The 19,905-nt window shown below is 40.1% G+C and overlaps 2 protein-coding genes across 4 annotated transcripts in view; one reads left to right on the top strand and one right to left on the bottom strand.

Moving 5' to 3' along the window:
* MYO1B (myosin IB) overlaps positions 1-19,905 on the top strand; it is a 178,879-nt gene that overhangs the window by 6,316 nt on the left and 152,658 nt on the right. The gene's annotated exons all lie outside the window — the stretch shown is intronic.
* Positions 1-19,905, bottom strand: part of STAT4 (signal transducer and activator of transcription 4) — a 45,568-nt gene that overhangs the window by 6,159 nt on the left and 19,504 nt on the right. For 2 of the 3 annotated variants that reach the window (XM_080598816.1, XM_080598815.1), the window contains exons 4-19: positions 18,311-18,409; positions 17,421-17,513; positions 15,630-15,708; positions 13,925-14,010; positions 12,924-13,075; positions 11,534-11,692; positions 10,530-10,622; positions 9,590-9,649; positions 8,217-8,234; positions 8,035-8,128; positions 7,282-7,326; positions 4,226-4,309; positions 3,349-3,447; positions 2,275-2,410; positions 1,077-1,129; positions 198-292 (exon numbers count right to left, since the gene is read on the bottom strand). In XM_080598816.1, the coding sequence (XP_080454942.1) occupies positions 198-292; positions 1,077-1,129; positions 2,275-2,410; positions 3,349-3,447; positions 4,226-4,309; positions 7,282-7,326; positions 8,035-8,128; positions 8,217-8,234; positions 9,590-9,649; positions 10,530-10,622; positions 11,534-11,692; positions 12,924-13,075; positions 13,925-14,010; positions 15,630-15,708; positions 17,421-17,513; positions 18,311-18,409 (1,445 nt within the window). The remainder of the gene's footprint in view (positions 1-197; positions 293-1,076; positions 1,130-2,274; positions 2,411-3,348; positions 3,448-4,225; positions 4,310-7,281; positions 7,327-8,034; positions 8,129-8,216; positions 8,235-9,589; positions 9,650-10,529; positions 10,623-11,533; positions 11,693-12,923; positions 13,076-13,924; positions 14,011-15,629; positions 15,709-17,420; positions 17,514-18,310; positions 18,410-19,905) is intronic. The other variant, XM_080598817.1, reaches the window with a different exon arrangement.

Genomic DNA, 19,905 nt, shown 5'->3' with positions numbered 1-19,905 from the left:
CAAAAGCTGCATTTCTGAAAGATTCAATGGTGTTCCCTTTTGGCAGGAATTTTGAAAAGTTATAAATGGGAAGAGGGAGACAGAAGTATTCAACTCTTTGCAAATTCTCTTCTGTATAGCTAAAAGTGAGTTTAGTAAAGAAAAAAGATAAAGCAGGGAGAGATCAATGTACAACAAGCTGTTTCTGTGTTGCTCACCCATCAATCCAAAGAGGAAGAATGTGTTTTTTAATTAAGTCCAGTATAGCTTCAAGCCAAACCCAAAAGGTAAAAGACTTTCCAGGTAAATGTTCCTAATGGAAAACAGATGTGAAAGGAAGCGCATTGTGAGAGTGTTGTTACACCTCATCAAGAAGATATAGCTATCTCAGATTCTTAAGAATAATCTAGTTTCTGTTTGTCACAAATTTGAATTGCTGCTTTGAGACTCCTTCTTTTGACCTAATGTAAAAACAATTATTATTTTTTTTAAGATAAGCATTGGAAGTGCCTCTTCTTTCATTTTTAAAGAAAAAGCATGTTCAAAATTCTTTTCATTGTGAAATTACGTTTTGAGAGAAATGATGAGGAGAAAGTTGAACTTACTCATAAAGTTCTAGATGTGTTTAAATAATGTGGTTAATATGAGCAAAATGGATTTACCTTTCTTTTTCAATGCTTTTGTTCCTGATCAAAGTTACTGAGTATATTGAATATATTATACAGACTTAAAATAATTTAGGTCACAACTGAGCATATAGAACAAAACATACTATATGCTTTATGAAAACTTACTCTGTACTTTGATAGCCCGTCTCTATTGATCACTTACAGAAATATATGGGGCATTCTTCACTATAATGACAGTTTCTGGTATTTGCAGCAATGTGTCTAAATAGATCTAAATAAAGATAAATCAAGTCCCAGCTTTAAATTTCAAGAAATACTCTTTTCGTTGTTAAACTTCTAGAATTAATTTGATTGTGCTGGACTAGAAGTCCCACAAATGGCAAGTGGGAATCTCATCGCTGGGATCAGTGGGACAGTTAGGTGTGCAGGTGTTAAAGCAGAGTCTGTGCTTTACTTTCAGAACCGTACCTTGCAGAACTTTGCCCAGGATAGCTGGTAATCATTGTAACTGACTTGTTGCCCTAAAAGCAAAGTAAATAAAATAAAATAAAATTGAGTCTGTATTTCTGAAGTTCTTAAGCAGATATTGTTTGACATCTGTATAGTTGAAAAATAGTACAGCTCATCCAGACCTGGAGAAGGATTGAGAGGGGCTTGGTGAGGGACTGTGCGCATGGAGAGAGCATTCAGCTGCTAGATTAGTTTTGTGTATCCTTTTGAAGCGGCTACTCATGGTAGCCTGGGGGGAGTCTTTGCCTAAAGCCATCTGGGCCTCTGTTCCTGCAATGCACGCTCAGTTTCAGTTTTCAGTTTTACTTCTCTTGGTCTTTACCCTATCTTGATCTTGCATGTTTTAAGATGATTTTTTTCCGTTCTTATGATTCTTACTGATTTACAGTGGCATCTTTCAACTTCACTAACCAAGAAGTCTCCAAGAAAGCATTAGAAAAAGTGCATGTTACCAAAGAAAGCCAGTTGTTGCTTCCCAGCTTTGAAAGCAGTAGAAAGTAAAGATTGCCCCCAGTCTTTGACACAGATGCTTTAGTTCTTGCCTGACAGTAGAGGTATTGTTACACCCTCATTTGGAGTTTCTTGCAGGTTACAATACATGTTATAATTATTTATTCTCCAGAAACAGATAACGCTTTCTTCATTCTGCCAGCCTTCCCTAAGGCCTCTCCCTTCTGGAGGACAGTCAGATTGAAGTGGTCATTTGCTCATCTTGCTGAACTTCCAGTCATGCAGAGCCTTTTTTTCTACGCTTTTATCAGTGAAGCATGGATCCCAGAACTAAACAAGCCCCAAAGGACAGGTACTTTTAAAAACAACCATGAGAACAACAACAAAAAGCGAACTAAGCCAAAATCCCATCAGCAAGCAAAAAGATTGTTGATCTCTGATGCTAGAGATAACAATTACTTGCTAAGGAAACAAAATAATGTTGAATGTGACTCGGATGCCCTCTTTCTTCAGCTCAGCAGCCTACAAGTTCAGAAGTTGAATCACTTTGTGGTAAGAATAAGCTGACGTGTGCTTTTCTTTAAAGAAAAAACAATGTTACAGTGGCATTTTTGAAGTCAGCAGTGGAAGTGGAGGCCATGCTTAAAGTCCTGACTATCAAATATAAGTCCCCAAACAAATAAAACATATGTTTCTGCAAACTTACCCATAAGTTTCTCGGCCAGCATGTTGAGCTGCTCAGAATTGAGTCCACGGCCGACATACGATGAAAACTGCCAGCTCAGTACTTCTAGGAGCTGACTTAAAGTGGCAGCAGGGGGATTGTTAAAGAAAGATAAATTCTGTAACAGAATTCATGCTTTGTTAGCCAGTTAGCAACTACGAAAGACACTACAGGCTTTAAAAGAAAGCAGTAAGCACTTAAGCGCTGTCCAGAAGTGCTTTTTTATTATTGTTATTTTTAAAGGTGTAAGGGATAGGGGGAGCAGAATAAATTGGGACAAATATGCCCCGGGCATCCCACCTGCAGCCCCCCAGTAAGTTCCGCTCAGTTGCCTGGCAGAGATGTCAGGGGAGACTCAGAGTGGCTGTCAATGTGCCTGTCTTGGATGATAAGATACCTGGCTATGCTTCTGATAGTGATGTATGTTAAGGCAGTGAAAATATCTGTAAAGCCTATCCGATAAATGCAGATATTATGTTCTACAATCTGCAAACGCGGTAATAGCAATTGAAACTAAAATATGCTGAGCCAGCAGGAGACAGAGAAATAATGATTCTGCTTTTGCTCAGCATTAAGGCTACCAGAAAGGTGCTATCTGACTCTTAAGATCTTCTCCATATAAAGCACTAGCTCCTATAAAATGCATGAGGGAAAGTAGCATTTAATTGCATTATAGATCCAACCATATATCTATTTCAATGGTTTTGAATTATATAGTAGAATAATTTTGTGCTGTGTGCAGTTTTAATCATCAGCATTCAAGAATGGCCAATTCCAAGTGGAAAAGTTCTGGAGAAGGGTGATCACCTTTTCTTAGTTTATGAATTACTACTTTAGCCTACAAAAATGAAGGCTAAGAGGCATGCGGTTTTATATCTGGGCTGGGAACAAAAGGTAAAGCAAATAACACTGGAGTATGATGTTGACAGCAGTGAATGCGAAGAAAATCAGGCCCATTTGAGGAGGAAACAACCTTTTTGTAATGAATGTATTTGGCAACCAAATAGCAGAAGCATGGAAGTGCAGGAAGTCAGTATTTACATACTGAAGACTTACCTGAGGATCGTTGGTTGATAGATTGTACCAAATAATAGAAGCCCATGCATTGGGCAGTTGGCTGACGTTGGAAATCATCACCACAGGCAAAGAGCTTGTCTGGTGGGAAAAACGAACACAGTAGGTAAATGCTACTGAGGAAAATGATAGTGCTCTATTAGGTTTTGTTTTCTTTCAGGCCCCTCTCATTCTCCTGCCAACCCAAATACTGTTCGTTAGGCTGGCTCTTCCAGCATAGTGGAGCAGGACCAGCTGTTGGTAACATCTGCCTAGCCTGTGTTTCAGGTGAGATGTAGGCTTTCAGAGGGTGTTCAGCACTCAGGTTAGCTGGACCTAGGCAGCAAGCTCAGCTTGTAGCTGCATGACAGCTATATAGAAGAATGACTGTGTGGCTTCGTGCAGCTAGAGAAGCAATTTCTGGTAGTGGTTATCACCAGAATTGGTTCTGAGGGTCCATTTTAGGCACACAGGGATGTCCTCAGCCTACAACTTGCAGCTGGTATCGTAGACTCTCTCTAATGTGTTAATTTATGCTGTTTAATGGAAGGATGTGCCTTCTAGTGAGTGCAGTATGGATTTTGTCACTGCCTTAAATGGATTGTACAGTTTTCGCATAGCAAGATATATTGTCTTTCATAGCATATCAAAATTGCCATGAGAGCCATTCAGCTTCTGAATAGAATGGCTAATATGTTATTGTAGATCTGTATAGGCCTCTGTCCAGAAGTGCTGGATATCTTGCATCTACTTATGCTTATTGCTGAAGACAGCACCTAGGATGCATGTACCTGTGGTCTGGCCCAATGCAGTTGTTCATATGCACCAAATGGAAAGTGATTTTTGTTCTTGCCACAGAAAATCTGTCAAGAATACTCACTTCCAAATTTATAGTCAGTCCATACAGGCAGACCTGTGTTTCAAAGCTGATGGAGTGCAGCTCCTCAGTCACCATGTGAGGGCCCTGAGGGAATAAGTAAATTATAAAACCGCAAATGCATGCTTGGTATTTAACGCTGTCTTGGCAAACTGCTGAGATTACATAATACTGCAAGAAAATGTATCAAATTTATAAGTAGAGAAAGGAAAAGAAGGAAATCCTTTGTTAAACTGTGATACCAAACTAGTCCAGAACTCTGTTCTTTTTTTTTTTAGACGAATCTTAAAAAACAAAACAACAAAAACTACACAACACCCTCCTTAAAAATCCAGCAACCCTAGACATTGTTAAAGGAATATATTAAAATTTTTAACTTTTGCTTTTAAGTTGTTTAAAAATATTGCTTTTAAGCACAGTGTTGCACACACAAATCTAAGTTTTTTTATCTGATAGAGGTCATCTCCCACTTTTCCTAAAGTCTCTACACTGATTGACAGTTCCAATTTAAACACAGATGTTAAATGTCAAGAAACAAGCCACACAAGAAAAAGCAGTTATAGGAGCCATGTCTTTGTGTGCAATAGGCCCCCATCCTAGAACACAGTTTTTTCGTTTAAGTGCACTCAGATGGTACTAGTCGAACAAATGGAGGCCTAAATCATTAATCCAAAGTAAATCTGGTATACAAAAAGAAACAAACAAAAACCCTACTACATTTCTTGGGGGAAAAAAGAATATCTGTTTGTCATAGTTGATTAGTTTGTCATACAAGCATTTTGTTTTGATTACAAATGAGCATAGCTCTGTAAACATCCAAATCTCTGCCCCCTGGGAAACAGATCTTTCAAAATAAGTTTCCATCAGTACAAGTCAAAATATAAAAATCTTTTTGCACTTTCTCCTGTGGTGTTCTCCCCCCACTTCCCCCTTCAGATATTTGATTTTGTCAGACTTAAAAAAGGAAACAAAATCTTTGTGTTTCTGGATCAAAACACTTCCATTCCATTTACTGCAATCCTCCACTTTGAGCCCATGTAAAACAAAATTGTTCCTTGGGAAAGTACGTCGTGGCCGTATCTTTCCCATGAATCCCCTCCTTCAGGACATGTACAGGATGCTGTAATGAAACATTATGTATAAATGAGAGGTTGAGACCACGAGATGCTCTGGCACCTGGATAATAAATGTGCCTTGCAAAGGAAAAATCCAGTTTAGAGCTGACTGCTTTTAAATGAAATACTCATCCACCAAATGAACTCAAATATTTTAATACAGGTAGAAACAGTTCAACTCAAAAAGTTGAAAAAGATTGGTTAAACTCCCCATTCCTCTCCTGCCCTGTTATGATTTTGAAAAATCTTAATTTTTTGAGAGAGGAAAAAAAAAACTCTAGGTAAAAAGGTGTTTCTACATGAAAGGACAAACCTTAAATATAGAGAGCTTCCAGTTTTCTTTTTTTTCCCTCCCAGTACAAGTCATACTTATCAACTGTACTCTTAGCTTACTAAGCATTCTGTAATGAACCAAGTTTCTTAATTATTATGGCTGCTAAGTGAAAAACTTGTTTATGTTAATGATTTCAGGCTGTGCTTTGACCAAGGAGAAGCTCTATTTGTGGAAACCAGTTAGCAGTGAACTGTGTCACAGCTCAGATGTCCTAATTCACCACAGCCCTGTATTTTATATGGTTATAAAGGCACAATACGTGAAAGTGGGAGTAAAACGCTACCAAAAGTAGAACACTAACATTTTTACGCCTACATTTCTGCGTTTGTTTGTCTTGATGCAAATGACTTTGTAAGTAGCACAGCAATTGGGAAGCGAGCTTTGAGTTTCAGCCTTGCTAATCGAGTTGTAAACTATTCCATTCAGAAACGGTGTGGTGCACGCTCAGGTATCTTCTGCCTTAGGTTTTCAGCTAGTTATCCATGCTGATCACACCTGTATTTTGCACTCGGACAGCTTGTACTAAGTTTAGTGCTTGTATGGGAACATGTGTTTGGGCTGCGGAGCTGGGCTGGGCTGGAAGTTGGGTTGGGCTGGGCGCTCCCGCGAGAGCGCTCAGGTTTTAGGCGCCTCTGCTGGGCAGCAGTCGCTAGCAGTGGCTGCTGCCCTCCGTCAGGGTGATCCCTGTGTGCCCTGACCGCTGCAGGGTGCCGGCTGTTCCTGAAGCCTCGTGTGTCGTAGCGCCGTGTCGCCGCAGGATGGCGACGCACGACTGGGTTCAGGTCACCACGGCCAGCTGCCAGCCGCGCGGGCCTGGCTGAGGCGGCGGGGGCGGCGAGACCCGGACTGCGGCTGGGCGCTTGGCCGGCGGAAGGTACGCGTAAAGTTACTGTTCTGGTGCTCAAAACGAACAGAAAACCCTCTAAAAGCTTATTTTGCAAAATGTCAGTGCTTGGCCAAAGAGAAGGCCTTACAGGGGAACACACATAGATTTGCAGGATGGCTTGGGTTGGAAGACCCCAAGACCCTTAAAGCTCACCCAGTTCCACCCCCTGCCATGGGCAGGGACATCTCCCACCACACCAAGTTGCTCCAAGCCCCATCCAACCTGGCCTTGACCATTTCCAGGGATGGGACATCCACAGCTGCTCTGGGCAGCCTGGGCCAGTGCCTCAGCACCCCCTGAGTAAAGAATTTCTTCCTGACTTCTGATCTGAATGTCTCCTCTTTCATTTTAAAACAGTTTTCCCTTGTCCTGTTATTATCTGCCCATGTAAAAAGTCACTCTCCATCATTTCTGTAAGCCCCCTCTAAGTACTGAAAGGCAGCAACGAAGCCTCCCCAGATGTGTTTAGATTTTTACTTCCTACCTTCTACTGTAACTTTTTAATACATAAATTAGAGGCATGTAATTAAAATTTCTGAGTACTTCTGAAAAGTTTTCTTTATGCTTACACAATCATATGATTATTGGGTTCTATACTTATAAGGAGAGTATATATTTCAAAATCTAATTTACTTACATATGGTTGCTGTTTGATTTAAATAAAATCCAGTCTGAAATACTTCTGAGAGTAATCAAAAATACCATCTAAAATAAATCCACAAACCTCATTTCCTTTGCTTCCAGCACTTGATTTCATTTCTTTTGGTTGCTGTATAAAGCAAAACAGAATTCATGTGGCAGAGAAACTACAGAAGAGTACATAAAGAATGCTATTTGTAACCACGATGCTCTTAGCATAATAAGGATTTATTTAGAATATACAAGTACACTCTAATGAAGGTTCTGACGCAATGCCTTGAGAAGTCCATTCACTGAATAGTCTTTTCATAGATATTTTAAAAGAATTTTTAAGCAACTAACTTTATTATAATAGAGTAAATGTAACAAAGTGTTAATTAGGGTGCTTGCAGAGTGTATAATACAAAAAAGAAGTAAAGACCATCAGTCTCCAGCTCGTTTTGCAAAACTACAATGAAACACTGCATGTGTGTTATAGAAGCAGTTCTGTAGTCTCTTAAAAGACAGTTGTCTCAAGCATTAATTTCAATCAAATCTAAAGCATTCAATTCAATCAATTGGTGTGTTTTTTAATCAATTTCTGAGGAGCTCTGTAATTCAGCAAGATTAGTCTTTTCCTTTTCTGGCATTAAATAGGGTTTGCTTTTTATTTTCTGTGAAAATATGTAATCTCATTTTAGAGCAGTATGGAATCGGATAAAGGGGTTCTAGGAGTAAACTGTCTGTCTAAGGAAGAAGAAAATGAGTGACAATACTACAGTTCTCCTTGCATAGTTTTAAAATAATATCTTATTTCTTTACCAGAGGTGCATGATGAGAGAAGAGCAGTCAAACTTACCAAATGTCGAAATTCTACCGACAGACTTCCATTTGCAGATTCATCCATGTTCATAGCTTTCACATGCGTTCCACACAGAACGAATCTACGATTACTATGGAGGACATTACACTTACGTACTCAGATAACATCATATGGGATAATTTAAGAAATCTAAATTTAAGAAAATTTTATTTTCTTACCTGACAGTTGAAACATTCCTAAAATAGAAGAGGGGTGGGGAGGAAACAGATGTCGAATCAGTAAATGTGTAAGTCATGCTTGCACCAAGAAAACATATCTTGAAGCAGTAGGTTTTGCCTCGTCTGCTAAAGTTAATACATATTACCAATACAACTGCACATTTTTGAAAACAGTAACTGAAATTTCATCTGTCCAGATGCAAGCAGTGTATTATATCTAGCTTTTTTCTGCCATAAGTGGATACTGGAAGCTGCTGAGCTCTCTAATTGCCTCCATGAGTGTGTTCTGGGACAATAGAAGCCTGTACAGATAGGTCACAGCGTACTAGGGGTATGTGTACGCAGCAAATGGGACGGTACACAGCTTTTGAGAGAAACAGTTGTCTTCTCTCCTGCTGCTTCCCCACCGGGTGTTTTCCCTCCTTCTTTTGTGCCAGCGCCTATGCCATGTATCAGCGTGAGCAGAGTGCTTTTTAGGGGGCTAAAAGAAGCACAACAGCCAGAACTAGGCGGGTAGTAGGCGCCTGTGGCTGGGAGGGGATGGTGAGCAGTGAGGGCTTGGATCAGCTTTGCTGATTTTGAAATCGTACCCTGACAGCACGTCTTCTGCCTCATGTTTTGTCATGCTAGAGGGCCCTGACCTATCTGTAACCATGCTTACTCTGCAGTCAGGACTATTGCATTGTACTGAAAATAATAAATCCTGCTGAGAAGACAAATCAACTCAAATAGAAATACTAGAGGCAGAGTTAACGCTGTTTTCACAAGTATAGCATAGACAGGCTCTGAGATGCCTTTTGCTCAGGAAATTACGACCAACAGAAGGAGCAGGGGTTTCTGTTCATGTGGGATTGCTGTAAGAAATAATGGGAGCATGAAGGAGTACCAAACCCATTAGGAAGGAGGAGTTCACTTAACAGCCTTAATTTCAGGCAGAGGTAAAACTCTCCAAGCTGCCATATGTACTAATTACAGCACCAGCTTTCCAAGCTCAAACTTTGTGTACTACTTGGAGCAGCTGCATAGACAATGGTGGAGATATTAGCATAAGCAGAGATGCTAAACCATAAATGCAATATAGTTTGAAAGTTTTCATGTGATGCCACTATTTATAACTGATGAATTTTATTTAAGACACGAAGCAGATGTTAAATGAACTTTGTCTCCAATTTCAATATAGCAATTAAAAATAGCAGCTTTCTTTTAAAAACACAAAGAAATCTTCCACATAAAAAAGCACCACCCTGATGTTTTAGCTGTTCTTTTTTTTTCCCTTTTTAAAACAGACTTTAAAGCAGATAGAGTAGCAACTGAAAAACCTATGTTTCTGTAGAAAGCAAGTTGTCTAATATACTCAGTTTAAAGTTTCTTACTTGTCGATAGTTGCTTTCACTCTGATCTGGTAGTTCAGCTCTGGCAATTTAATTAGCAACCTTCAAAACAGAAAATGTAAAAGTGAATATTCTAAAGCAAAAATTTTAACAAATAAATTCAACACCAGAAAATATTAGAGACCAGTAGCTCCACACCACTGTATCTGAAATTATTATAATCTGAAAACAGATTAAGCACCTAGGGTTATATCACAATTTGCAGGCTCCTATATGTGAAAGAATGGATGAGTTTTTTTCAAGTGGCAAAAGTCTTAGTCTCCCTGAAAGTATGTGGAAAAGTTAGTATGTGTTTGAGGGAATGAGTAGAGAGACATCAAAGATTAGAGATGGATTTGTGTAATCTGCAACTACCCTCCACTTTCTTCCACCTACTCCTTCCATTCCTGCCCACCCTGCCCCCTTCCCTGCCTTCTTTTTGCTGCTAGACGGAAATGAGATGCGAGATCCTTTCCGATCTTACCTCTTTTCACAAAGTCAGGCAAGGAGCTAGTGGGAGAGAAATAACTTCTGTCATTGATACACCAATTACCTCCCAAACTACAGAAGCTTCTCCCTCTTATGTGCTAGGTTGGCTCTGTGTATTCTGATCTTGGCTTACATGATGTGGATCACCACTCGCTTAGTTTGCAAAGTCATTAAGACAGCAATCCAATACATACAGAATCCTGAAGGTGCTGGCTTTTGGCCACAGCCTGCCTGTCTTCCTTCCACTGGTTTGCTCTTCATTGTCACTTATTACAAGTGGCAGGTTCTGTGGCCTTTAGACCCCTGTTCAAGAAAACCCTCCCTGGAGTCAAAAGAGTCTTAGCCTGACTGGCACAGATGTCGTTCTGCTTTGCTTTTTAGATCCTGAAATGGACTCCTAGGATAAAATACAGCGTACAAAGGGAAGAATTTATGTCAGACTTCCTTTCCTTACCTTAATTTAACAGTGAACTGTATTAGCGTTTTAAGAACCATTGGCCTCTGGGGGTGTGTTGGCATGCAGGGCTGCCTTTCCACCACAAACGAACTAGGGTGAAAAGAAATGAAACAAATAAATTGATAGGAATATACATAAATAAATGGTAATAATGGGGGGGAGGGGAAGGGATAGTGCTGTTATCTCTTAGGCTTATTTCTCTGCTGAAGCGGGTGGCGTGTATTCCCACCCTAAGTTCTCCAAATGATCTAGTGGTCTAACTTAGAGTTGAATTGTTCCCACAGGAAACAGATACTTGGAATACATTAGAAACCAAACCAAAATCAAATTCTGTAGGCCTAAAGTATCAGTTGGACGATGTGGACTTTTATCAGAACCATAAAACGAACTAAAAGTACACTCAGCTGGTTTCAATGAAATTAAATAATCATTCTCTTTTTTTTGGTCTTTCCATTTTTTTTAAAACAGTTAACCATGCTTTGCTTTCAGAGGCAGCTAACAGAATAGCTGCTTGTGGTTTATCTCCTTGTGTAGCCAATACAAAAGAGAAAAGGAATGATGATTTTATATACTAATATAAATATATGTGATGATTTTACATATGAATAGAGGGGTAAATTTAGGAGAGAAAAAAGTCAGACTTATAGAATGCCTTGGTGGGGAAGAAAAAAGACAAGGCACAAATTGGTACCTGTTACTTTACTACAAAAACTTCTCAGCGGTATGTACATGACTAAAATAAGTGGGTTTTGTGTGTTCTCTTAGAGTCAGAATTTGACCACAAAACCTTAAGTGCAATAAACAAGAAGCTGCCTGATACCTTCAGCTTCTGTGAGTTTTGATGACAGCTGTACATACTCTTTACACTGAAAACTCAGTCTTCAAGATCCTTGCAGACTCAGCCATTTTTCCCTTTTCTTTTTACCAGTATGGTTTCATTGTTGCCCATAAACTTGTGTCAGTGCAAGCAAAGCAACGGGAATTTACAATAGCTTACGCACTTCCGGAAAAGGTTGTAGAGCAGGAAATTGACTTTTTCCAGCAGCTGAGGTCTTTGCACTGGGATAGGATCCCCGTCGTATGTCAGTCTGGTCAATAGTTCATCCAGTTTTTCTAGTTGCCTTCTAACTTGAAACAGACTCTCTGCCAACAGTGTAAAACTACAGCGAGGCAACAGATTAGTTTGCAGTCTTCTACATAAACCAGTTATTGGAACATAATTCTTTCTTAGGGAAATCAGAATTGGTGCAGATTAGTGCTTTCTAGCTTTATACAAACTAAAGTCTGTTCATCTTTTGTTTACAGCAGTATATAAATACATCAGACAAAATTTCCTACTTTATTTTCAAAGGTAAATATCTCCCAAGAGATTTCATCAACAACAACGCAACGCTGGCTGTGATAATTTAGAAGAAATATATACACTGTCCTGATGTTTTATACGCAGGGCACTTCTGTCGGGTTTATTCTTGCCTACAGCACAGTTGCTTTTCAAAGCGTACTCTTTAAAAGGTAACATTTATATAAAATGAACAAGTTACCAAGACTAAGGAGGTGCATTTCTCAGAAATGCAAAAACTATGCCAAGGAAAATCAAATCCAAACATAGTTTAATAGGGTATGTATGTATTAAAGTCATGTTTTTAGAAGTTTTTAATGTGCTCATTGGAGGGAAAAAATGATACTTCATCGGGAAAAAAAGTGGAAAAAAAAGGAAAAAAACCAGCACTTTTTTCTTCAAATATTAAAAAAAATAAAATTATTGGTTATCCCCCTTTTTTTCTTGTTCTTTATTTCACAGTTTCCAAAAGAGAAGTTAAACAGGAGAGAAACGGTCAGGACATTGACGTTCCCTGGCTGCATCATCTTTTAAATCTAGCACAGTTTTTATTTGGAGCCTCCTTTAGAGCCTCGTTTATTACCACCATGGGGCGTACTTCTGCCATTCAATTCCTGTGCAGTTATACGTTTGGAGGAATGATGCACCAAGTGAGTCAAAGCATAAAGTGTGTCTACCCAGCTCCTGCCGAGATAAAACTCCCACTGTCCTCGGTGACAAACTCATTCAGCTTAGTTCTTACTCAAGCAAAACTCCCTGGGGAATATGCATCATGTATCTGCAACAACCGTCAAAATAAAAAATGACCAACTGCAGTGGCTCAGGCTCAGCAGTTGGCTCTAACGTCATTTGTTCTAATAGCAAACGTTGTCCACCAAAGTAAATTGTGTTTTTAGTTATTTACTTGTACAGCTGCTTGTGGATGTGCTGATGTCGCAAGGTAGCAAGGCAGCCGATCTGAAGGAATGATCAGTGTGCGCGCGTGGGGCTTGCTGTCAAGCAGCAGACTTCCTGTGGTTTTCAGTGGAAACACAAGCTCAGTGCGGGCTTACCAGTTCTGGAGCTGATCGAGCCCCCCGTGGAGAGGACCCCCGATGCAGGCGATCTGCTGCCGTCTCTTCCAGTCTAGCAGCTCCTCGGTCAGCATGTTGCTCATGAGCACGTCGATTTCGTGAATCACGCGGCCAATTTTACTGAGTACTTCCTGCGGCATAGGAAAGGTGTCACAGAATTCAGCAGCTGTCATACAGCGCTGACTGCATTTTTGGAATTATTTTGGAATCAGCTATATTTAGTCCTACCACCTTAGGGCTCTTTGGCCCAGAGGTGTCTGGATTCATCACCCATTGCACTTGAAACTAATCCTGAATATCAATGAACTCTTCCTCAGTAAATCTTCTCTTTTTGGGGGTGGGAGGGAAGGTTGTTGCATTCATTGTGAGCATAACACCTCCAAGCAGTTGACGTTTACAAGCACTGTCAAGATCAAAAAGTTGTTCTCCTGTTTTGCATCATACCCAATTCACAGGCTTTCTTTTTGCTTGTAAAAACTGTAAAAGCAGGTGGACTCCAACTGCCTGACCATGTGGCTTTCTGTCCTAGCAAAGCGGTCAAGAAGCAGTCTTATTCACAAGTCTCTTGCTGAACAGAGCTAGGTATCATTTGTGGATTGTTTTTGTTTTTGTTTTGTTTTTGTGATTATTAGACTACATTTACTTCAAATAACATTTATTTACTCTAAAAGCTGTAGACTGTCAACTAAGTTAACCATTCAACAGGTCACATAGGAGGTCCTTTGAAGTCCTCCCCTTTCCTCTAAGGTGTGCAGAAGCTGATGAGCCCTGATGAGGCTGTTGCTTAATTGCCAATTTCTTACCTGCTAGTCAAAATCACCCTCAGAAAGCCTTTGGTGCATTTGCAACTCATACGCTCTTTGCCTGCTCTTTTGAAAGGAGAATTCAAAAAGGCGCACATATGCATTTGAGTATTCAGCATGTGAATAAGGGGAGAAAGCAAAAGAACCACAGCACAGATGACAAAAGATGTCACTAACCTTTCTCTTGTAGTCTAACGTATTGAGCATAGCCTGCAACGCCAACATTTCCTGTTTAATGAGGGCACTGTTTTTGTCGCTCTGCTCTGCAGGGGAATGAAAAAAATTACCCGGTAAATTCAGTACAAGTGCATGTGTGGGCGTGGGGGTGTGCATGCATGTTTATAGGAGGTGTTGGGGGGAAACCACGACCTGACTGCAGTATGAACTAGTGAAAAATAAACTGCAGACATCAATAGATTATGTAATAGTGTATTTTATTTGAATAGGCTAATGAATACAACTTTAAGCTAAGGTTTTATGACTCCGTTTTTGAGATATGTGTGTGTATTTGGAAGAGGAAGAAGGTAGAAAAGATGGATCATAAATATAAATCCATAAATTTCTTATTCACATGTATTATTTTATACATCTGGCTTTCAGTGATTGGTCTGTGCATTATTGGTGTCAGCAGTTAGGCTAAAGCTCTGAACTTAAGGTGAATTACGTCTGGTTGAGAGAATGAAGGTTAGGCATTTGAAACAGAGATAAAGTGTTCATCACCATGGGGATTTCAGCAGCCAGGAGTACCGATCACTAGGTACTTCCCCCTCTCTCTAACATATCCTTCTCTGGATCATGCATTAGTTTCAAGCTTCCCCAAGCTTGCCCCATGCTCTCTCACATATGGCTTTTCCCCCTGCCCTTGCCTTCCCCCACCTTTTGCTCTTGCATTTTCATACTACCTTCAGAAAAGAAATTGGTGCCAACTGTGTCTCTGCTGAGCTGCAGATTGACGTCTCCTCGTTACGTCAGAGTATGTGTTTCAAAAGAGAGAGACCAGTGCCTGACTGTCAGCTCAGCCACAACAATTGCTCACGTACACGTTTTAAGGCACTTCAAGCTGGCTGTGCTGGCGTATAGCATTTGGTGACACAGTAAAACTGTAAGCCCTGAAAGTCACTTATGTAAGCATGTTTTATTTTGCAAGTGGGGCAGGTTTCAATCATCTGCTTGGTCAATAATTGCGATTGACCTAGTGACCAGCACCTCATTAAAACATGGCAACTTGATCTCTTTCAATTGTTTGGCCATATCCAGCCTTAAACATACGAGAGCGATACGTTTAAGAACTTGAACGTTTCAAGGCTCAAATATCTCTACATGTTCAAAGGGAGGTGATGCGAAGAAATCTGAGCAAACACGAGTGGACCTCATTTTCTTTTCTGATAAAGATCATGCAGCTACTGTTGCAGTGTGCAGATCTCAACCATCATAGGCTGGGTGAAACATGCATTCAGAGTGCTTACCAGTTGGTTATCACCACTGTGGTCAAAAAAGAACAGAAAATGAAGTTAGAGGTTAAAAAATTACTTTCGCCCAATTCTACTCTGGGAAATAAGAGGCTCTTCCACATCCTGCCAAAGAAGGGCCAAGTCAATCATGAAGAAATTGAAAAATAGGTTCTTTAAGAAATTACTTATTTTCATCCATTATGCAGCTTATCGATAGAAAATAACTATACTTGATCAAGAAGATCCTGTTTGCCCTCTTAACCCCACAGAGTCATTATGTCCTAGACTACAATTTTATATAAACTAAAAACCCATTCTTATGCTTACATGTAGTATCTGGATAATGCACAGAAATAAATCCTGAGACTGGTTTCTAGTTGTATAATCAGCCTTTTCCTAAAGAATCTGAAAATTGTTACAAAAACTCTTACCTAAACTTTGTATTGTTTTATACCTGAAGTCAAATTCCTCTTGCAAATCTTCCAAGTATTTGACATCTTGGTCAGTCATCTTTCCCAGGAGAGAAAAAAGTAAGAAATTACTTGGTTGTTCACAGTGACATAAAAAGGAATTTGTTCTGTAGTGCACAAATGCATAACGTAGTATTTTTCTTTCCTACCATTTGAAAAACTAAATTATGATGCCAATAACGTAACCTCCTTCTTAGAACCTTAGAGCAGGGCAAATTGGTAATTTTGAAAAGTCAAGAAAGTTGGAACTAAGGAGAGCAACAGAGTTCAGAGACTTTATTTTTACAGAAATACTTAGGAATTTGGGTAAAGAAACAAAACAATTTTACCGCTTTGGTTTTTGCAAGGGTTACTTTTCATACCTACAACAAAGCTTAGTAGGTGTTTTGTGGTCACCATTCAGCATACAAAGATACTTCAAAAAAGACAGATGAAAAGAAGGAAAATGTAACTGTAGGAAATCATCTGGTTTACTTCGAAAGTCTGTTTACATGCTGTTTATGGGAAGCCTTGATCCTGCCAAGAACTCATAAACAATGCTTTTCAATTCCCTGAGATATGCAAGTGAAGTGTCTGGGAAAATAGAAAAAACTCATTTGCTAAATTAGGACACAGTTAGCAATTCTGTTTTCTTCTTTATTTCAGAGACTAAACTTCTAAATTATATGCGTAAGGTATGAAATTACATACACAAGGAGCTGGCTGATTTCTGTGTTCAACTTTATTACCTATTAAAAAAAACACCCTTGTACCTAGAAATTACTCTCCTTTTTTCACGGTCTTGCAGGGGTGGCTGCACTTCTCCACATTCTCCACATAGATGCTTGCTAGGCACAGGCTAGAAGAACAGTGTGGTTGGCTGCTGGGTTGCAGCTTTGGATGCTTTTGCTCTGCAACTCTTATAACATTGATAGAGGTCTAGTACCACATTGCTCTAAAGCTAGCTTTATCCTTTTAAGAGTTTCATCTCTCTATCCTTCTTCTCCGTGTAGGGAGACAACTATGAAAGAATGCTACTAGGACCTCTTCCCAGTGTACCTGAAGTGTTGTTCTTGAATGGCATATGGACAAATATTTTAAATGTAATTCTTATATTGAGTCTGCTGCAAAGCTAGAAGTGGGGCTGGGACAGCAAAAAGGCTGTAGGTAAGTGGAATCCTTATCCTGCCTTGAAATGAACAGGCAGTTATTCTGCGAGCAATTGCAGTGTCTTTGGGATATAGCTACTGGGTTGGCTCTGCCCTACTCTGCCCTGCAGTGATGTGACAAACTTCTGGAGAATTGTTACCATCAGCTCCCAATGTTCATGTCCCTTCATGTCTCAAAAACATGTAATTATGTCACGTAACCTTTAGCTTTACAAAAATCCTTGTATGTGACTCAGAGGTCAGGAAGGCTAGCTACTTCTGATGATACTGAAGGAGATGGAGTCACAGAAATAGGTTGGTTGAACCTCACATCTATTTAGAGACGGTAGGTATGTTTGTACTGTACTCAGTAGTCCACCTGCAACTCACATAGGGATGAGTGTGATGGCTGTAAAATAGGTAGCTCTTGCACTGAACACAGAGCTGATGTAAAAACCCGCCTGAGAATCCACGTGCATCACGAGTGCTTAGCCTGGGCTGAGATCCTGAGAATAACGGAGTGGCTGGAGCAGCACGTAGCATTGGTGCTACCTGGCTTAAAGGTAGTTGAGATGTGTCTATGAAAATCACGGCTTTGTAAACAGGAAGCAGGACAACAAAATACCTGAGCACTGTTCTTGATGGCTGACACTTTGTGTTCTACATTTCTTTGTCGTTCTGAAACCACAGAGTTCTGCAAAGACTTTTCCAGTGGCCCCTAGAACACATTGAACAGGTAATACTTGGATGAGCAATGACGAGTGACAGTAACTATATGGCAAGTCCTAGCGTAGAGAGGGAATTCACAACCTGGAGTTCATCTGGCTGGGGACTGGTCTAAACAGCTCAATCTGTTTAGTTCCACAGATCTGAAAAGCATGATTCTTTAACTTTGTAATCAAAAAGATGAAAGGGTGTGTAGGTATACTGCAGACATTGAACGTCTAGTAAATTTAAGAACTTGAAACACATTGATGATTAGATTTCTAAAAAAGACCGGTATTGTAGTATTCATGTAAGAATACATATTACATCCACGGGTTATCAAAAGAACGCACTTGTATTTAAAAATATTCTATATGGGTTTAACCATATACATTTCCACAAAATGGCCTTATATGTAATTTAAAAATTTCTTTCTTCAAATAATGTAAAATCCATCAACGCCTTGTAACATAGAAGATGGAATGTCTTTTGCATTGCATAATTAATATGAATTAGTGCGATGCATAATTTAATATATACACATCTGTTTTGCAAAGTATAATCTCCTTAAAACCTTTCCCACAGATTAAAGTCTTTGAAGATTAGCTGTGGCATAGGAGTCACTTATAGCAATGTTTGCAGCAGTAGGGCCACTAATGAAGTACAAACATGAGTTTAAAGAGCAACATTCGGCAACCCCCAGTGTACACAAATCACTCTAGTGGAATTCATAATAAGAGGACAGGATTTGTTCCTAAAAGCATGCGAGCAGATTAACATGGAGCAGATTAATGGAATGTAATTCATTACCTGTACAGGCATGCTGGCTGCAGCCAGTATTCTTCTTTCTTCTCTTAAACAGTTTGAGATGATCACTGCTATATGCATGGGATTACCATGGTATTTCCCCTGCAAACACAAGTAAATACAACTTCTAAAAATTGAGAATTTAGGATTTACCTCTGGAAATCTCAAACAGTGTGATTTCTCTGTCTGAGCACAGTTTCGTGTGGGTGAAAAAGACTTCCCTGCTGTCCTCGACCTTTGCTAGTGTTGGTTCGGCTTTGCAGTACAGCATCACTTAGTGCCATTGTCATAAAATACTGTTAACAACGTTCTACAGAGATTATAAAGATATAACTCTGAGATTTACATCATTTGAAGATCAAATTGCTCCACTGCTAACACAGCTCTTTTGAAAGGGCTTTCCTGTCAGCCGATTCTGTGCATGATTTTATCATGTTTTCCATTTTCAATCGGATGTTGCTGTTAGCATGTAGTGCTTCTGCCAACAAAAAACTGTAAGCATATCAATATGGTAGTGATGCATTCAGAAAGGCTTCCTCAGCGTAAAGTGAAAGACTTAAATTTAGTCTACGAACAATAGACTGAACAATGAACAATATGAACAATGTACGTAAGACGAAGGAAGAACCAGCTCTTGTCCCAAGTCTCTCTATATTAGAGAGTGTTTTGATGTTGTGGAACTTGAGGCTGGGAGTGATAAGGTTGAGTCCCTATGGGTTAGGATCAGTGAGAAGGCCAACAAGGCAAGCATCCTGGTGGGGGTCTGTTACAGACCGCCGAACCAGGATGAGGAGACGGATGAGGAGTTCTACAGGCAGCTGGCAGAAGTTGCGAAATCATCAGCGCTTGTTCTCATGGGGGACTTGAACTTCCCAGACATATCCTGGAAGCAAAACACAGCCCAGAGAAAGCAGTCTAGGAGGTTTCTGGAGAGCGTGGAAGATAGCTTCCTGACACAGCTGGTTAGAGAGCCTACCGGGGAGGTGCCCCGCTAGACCTTCTGTTCACAAACAGTGACGGACTGGTGGGAGATGTGGTGGTCGAGAGCTGTCTTGGGCAGAGTGACCACAAAATGGTAGAGTTTTCTATTCTTGGTGAAGTCAGGAAGGGGACTGGTAAAACCGCTGTCTTGGACTTCCGGAGGGCTGACTTTGAGCTGTTCAGGGCACTGGTTGGCAGAGTCCCTTGGGAGGAGGTTCTGAAGGGTAGAGGAGTCCAGGAAGGCTGGGCACTCCTCAAGAAGGAAATCTTAGTGGCTCAGGAGTGGTCTGTCCCCACGTGCCCGAAGACAGCCGGCCTGGCTGAACAGAGAGTTGTGGCTAGAGCTTAGGAGAAAAAGGAGGGTTTATAATCTTAGGAGAAGAGGGTGGGCCACTCAGGAGGACTATAAGGCTGTTGCGAGGCTGTGCAGGGACAAAATTAGAAAGGCCAAAGCTCATCTGGAGCTCAATCTGGCTACTGCCGTTAAAGATAACAAAAAATGTTTTTACAAATACATCAACACAAAAAGGAGGACTGAGGAGAATCTCCATCCTTTACTGGATGCAGGGGGGAAACTTAGTTACAAAAGATGAGGAAAAGGCTGAGGTGCTCAATGC

This window comes from Anser brachyrhynchus (genome assembly GCF_964034855.1).
Source record: "Anser brachyrhynchus genome assembly, chromosome: 7".
NCBI lineage: Eukaryota > Metazoa > Chordata > Aves > Anseriformes > Anatidae > Anser > Anser brachyrhynchus.
This window is presented reverse-complemented; position numbering and strand designations above follow the sequence as displayed.